This window comes from Blastocystis sp. subtype 4, assembly GCF_000743755.1.
Source record: "Blastocystis sp. subtype 4 strain WR1 chromosome Unknown seqid_0383, whole genome shotgun sequence".
NCBI classification, from domain to species: Eukaryota; class Bigyra; order Opalinata; family Blastocystidae; genus Blastocystis; species Blastocystis sp. subtype 4.
The window spans coordinates 4,111-7,987 of NW_014569164.1; the positions used below are offsets into that span (position 1 = coordinate 4,111).

Below are 3,877 nucleotides of genomic sequence, written 5' to 3' on the forward strand. Positions count from 1 at the left end.
GTGATCACAAGTATCACAATGATACATTGAATGGGAAAGCAGGTTTATTATATGAAGTGGGATTAAGAGATGAAGATGAGAGATAGAGTATTTCAAAGAAACTTCAACAAGGAATCAAGTTGAGTGAAGTACGAGTAGTAAATGGAAAGAAAACACAACATGTGAGTAAGAACTGGAAGAAAGAAGGAGAAGACTTTTTGATTTGATTGAGTATGTGTTGAACAAATCCAAATCCAACTACAATAGACTCATTTTGGTGAGAATCATCTTCATATTCCAAATTACCAAGCGACCATCCAATCCTAGAGTTCAATTCCTTCCTTCAATTCTACCACAAGAGGATATCTCTGTACACATAGATCCATCCCATGTTTTCATCTGTAACTCCACAATCATATTCTTATGACATCCATTCATTGTAGAACCCGTAGCTGTTCGGGAATTCACTGTTCGCACACTTGACACATTTGCATTCGATTGAAGCATCTATTCTCACATCTCTCTCTCAAGAATACTCGAATTCTCTCTTGAAAGGAAGTCGAAACAGAAGAGGAGGAAGAAGGAGAGGAAGTGTCTGCAATTCCCACATACTCCCTACAATCATATTCATTCTCTATCTCTACCAAACATCCGATTTCTTAGCTAGAATATGAAGATTATTATCAAATCCTCCAGCAGCCACAATTCTATCTGTGATGAACAAGAGACTTGTGAAAGGAAGAGTAGGACAATGAACAGTCTATTGTTTACCCTCTTTGATCATTCTCACCTGCTTGGTCATTATATGACCTTTGAATTCAAGGAAATGAGTATCACTATTTCGATCTATATCTCATTCTTTCTTCTTTCTAACCTGTATATGCAATGATATCATTCTTTGGATTCACAGCAATATCTTCCACAATTCCACACTTATCTCCAAATACAAATCCGAACAGTTCCTTTGTAGAAATATCGAATGGACAATCTCGGATTCTTTTCATCAATTCTTTCATCTACTCTTACGGTTCTGAAGGATCATAGTATGTACTTACGATATTCATTGAACCATCTAACGATCCTCTGCATAGTAACTGACCTGTTCGATCCCAACAGACACAGAAGATACTTCCACGCGTTTTATTCGATACTGTAGGAGTTCCATCTGCTGCTTCAGGTTCTTCTTCACGTTCCTGTTTCACATGGAGACCACTGGGATGAACCCACAGATTCTGATCTGCATTGAAGGTACAAATACGAACTACAGAATAATTGATCTTCATTGAATACGCTTCTTTTCACTTGATCCAACAGCGAAGGCCTTTCCATTAGGTGACCATTTACAACACAAAGCAGCTCGCTTGATCTTCAAAACTACAAGGGTTGGAATCCATTTGTTATTTTCATAATTCCACACATAAGCATTGCAATCTTCTGAACAAGAAAGAATGCGATTATAGTTCGGATCCCAGTCCAAAGCAGTCACAGGAAGATCATGCTATACTAAATCAATTCTTGTCAATTCTTACACCGATTAGAGTGTGAATCAATTTCCAGTCTTCAAACTTGGACGACTTTCCTGTCTCATACACAAGAATATCATTTGAATTCCTTGTAGCCAATGCAATTTCTACAAGATTAACGAGTTCTATCAATTCAAAACGAGTTCTATCCTTGTTCCAACAATGACATGTTATTGTCTTTGCTACTTTGAATACTGTCACGGGTTGCATTTCTAGAAGTATTAAAAATAAGATCATACATGGATACAGGTTGTCAAGTAGAAAGAAGAAACTGGCATTCGGCTCCCAATGGGACAGCCCAGAAAAAGGCACCCCAAGAGACGAAGAATCCCAATTGTTTCATTCTCTTCAGCAAGACATCATTCATGAGTAAGAGTGAGGAGAAGAGAAGAGACGATTTGGTTAAGGAGGAAGAGGCGTTTACAGACCTATTGTTTGGAGATGTGAAGGAAGCTGACACTATGGAAGTGAATCGAACTGTGGATGAGGATGAAAAGGAACTTCCTGCATTGTGGCATGATTCAGACGATGAGGAAGTTCGAGTGGAGTTGAAACGAATTGCTCGCAATCGCAAATTCCGTAAAGAAGAAACAGAGAGCGAAATTACGGGAGGAGAGTTGAGTAAACGACTTCGGACTCAGTAAAGTGTGTTTTGTATATTCTAATATGTAGATTGTTGACAAATAAAGAGGTTGATGATATGTTTGCATTGAAAGAAGAAGGTATGGAAGATGAGGTTTCTGAGTTACTTCGAACAACAAAACGTTTTCTTGGAAAGAGTAGAGTGATTGGTCCTAATCATATCAGTATCCAACGTATCAGTTCGTTTTGTATGACTGCTGATAATGGTGAGAATTCGGAAGGGAATACAAAGGTGGAGATTGTGTTAGATATTGATGAATAGAAGACAATTCGATTGGTTTCATTTCATCGTTCGGCTTCTTGTTTCCTGGCTTTGAATCGTCAGAATTACATTCACATCTATGATATTGACAATGGAATCTGTTCATGTCGTAAGGTTCTTCATCTGTCAAACTTCCTAGTGAAGGAAGTCTGTTGGACGAGTAAGAACACGTATGAATGGAAGTAAGAATGAAGAGTAGATTGCTATTGACTCCAATGAATCGAGAGTTCCTTCTGTATTATGATTTGGAACGGGATGTATCCTCTCAGATCTTCAATATGCCTGGTCAGAGTTCGAGAGATGGTTGATTGATAGGATATCAAGAGATCAAAGAGTCACGGATTCGAGTGTCACCTGATGGTCGTCGAGCTCTGTTGTTAGGGAATCAAGGCTCTATCTTCTGTGTGGATCTGTCAGTACGTCGTACTGAGAAGCCTCGTCAATTGGCATCTTCGATTCGTGATGGTTGTTTCTATGATAATGATACTTGTTATTTCATTAGTGGTTGGAACTGGAGTAGGAGAATGATGAATAGAAGACAGTCATATTGTGGAATATGACTTACAGCATAATACAGTAGTAGCAAACTATTGGGATAAAGATCTCTTTGGAGCTTGTTGTCTTCATGTCAACGGGAATTACATGGCGATTGGGTAGAGGAAGAAGGAATAAATGAAAGATAGAGATCAGACAGGGATTCTATCAGTGTACAACACACCAACATGTTTGAATACAACGGAGATGGAAGATGTGTATCGTGTGATTCATCCTTTGAAGTGTTTTAAGAATCTGGTGACTTCGATTTGTTCTGTGGCAGTGAATAATGATAATACACTCGTTGTATATGCGAGTAGAGAGAAGAAAGATCAACTTCGTATTATTCATCTACCTAGTCTAACAGTATATTCGAATTGGCCAGATCCACAAGAGGGATTGAATTATGTTCGTACTCTATCAATTAGTGGTGATAATCGTATTGAATGATAGGAAGAGTGATTTGTAGAGTATTTAGTATTGGGTACAAAGTCAGGAAAGCTTCTTTTATATCGTTTTAATCATTTCTATCAATTCTCTGTTTATGAGTTCCAAACAATGAAAGAAGGAAAAGACACATATTTATCGAAGATTTGAGAGGTGTAGTTCCTCATCATCGGAAAGAAGGAAGGAGGAAGCTCTTCTAACAACTGACCTACAGTTGAACGATAAGACGTGCAACCAACATGGATTTCCACCAATATGACTGAATGGACCAATAACTGAATAGGCAGGAATCACAGTATGAGGATCAATGACACAATTATCCTTGATTACACATCCCTCATTCTACACTTCATAGTGAGAATTCATTAGATACTAAGACACATCCTTTTCCTATTCCAACTTGATCACCGATTCGAAGTGCTTGAATCTGACAATCCTCTTGAATGATTACTCCACGTCCTATAGAAATGAATGGTCGTTCTCTTCTTCC

General features: G+C 38.2%; 4 protein-coding genes across 4 annotated transcripts in view; 2 read left to right on the forward strand and 2 right to left on the reverse strand.

The window, feature by feature from the left end:
* JH06_5067 (hypothetical protein) overlaps positions 1-206 on the forward strand; it is a gene marked incomplete at both ends in the record, with an annotated part of 1,833 nt that extends 1,627 nt beyond the window's left edge. The window contains 2 exons of the mRNA XM_014669887.1: positions 1-56; positions 87-206. The exon at positions 1-56 is cut by the window's left edge and continues 123 nt beyond it. Coding sequence (XP_014525373.1) covers positions 1-56; positions 87-206 — 176 coding nt within the window. The remainder of the gene's footprint in view (positions 57-86) is intronic.
* Positions 207-237: 31 nt separating this feature from the next.
* On the reverse strand, positions 238-486 carry JH06_5068 (hypothetical protein; the record flags this gene model as incomplete). Its single annotated transcript, XM_014669888.1, has 2 exons — positions 238-302; positions 333-486. 2 exons carry the CDS (start codon positions 484-486, stop codon positions 238-240), a joined length of 219 nt encoding a protein of 72 aa, XP_014525374.1.
* A 133-nt stretch (positions 487-619) lies between these two features.
* JH06_5069 (hypothetical protein) lies at positions 620-1,712 on the reverse strand (the record flags this gene model as incomplete). The annotated part of the gene is made up of 6 exons (XM_014669889.1): positions 620-739; positions 770-825; positions 854-975; positions 1,006-1,240; positions 1,270-1,477; positions 1,509-1,712. 6 exons carry the CDS (start codon positions 1,710-1,712, stop codon positions 620-622), a joined length of 945 nt encoding a protein of 314 aa, XP_014525375.1.
* A 155-nt stretch (positions 1,713-1,867) lies between these two features.
* Positions 1,868-3,537, forward strand: JH06_5070 (U3 small nucleolar RNA-associated protein; the record flags this gene model as incomplete). The annotated part of the gene is made up of 8 exons (XM_014669890.1): positions 1,868-2,142; positions 2,175-2,376; positions 2,407-2,576; positions 2,606-2,691; positions 2,722-2,910; positions 2,942-3,059; positions 3,090-3,379; positions 3,410-3,537. The coding sequence occupies 8 exons, from the start codon at positions 1,868-1,870 to the stop codon at positions 3,535-3,537; spliced, it is 1,458 nt and encodes a 485-aa protein (XP_014525376.1).
* Between the last annotated feature and the right edge of the window lie 340 nt (positions 3,538-3,877).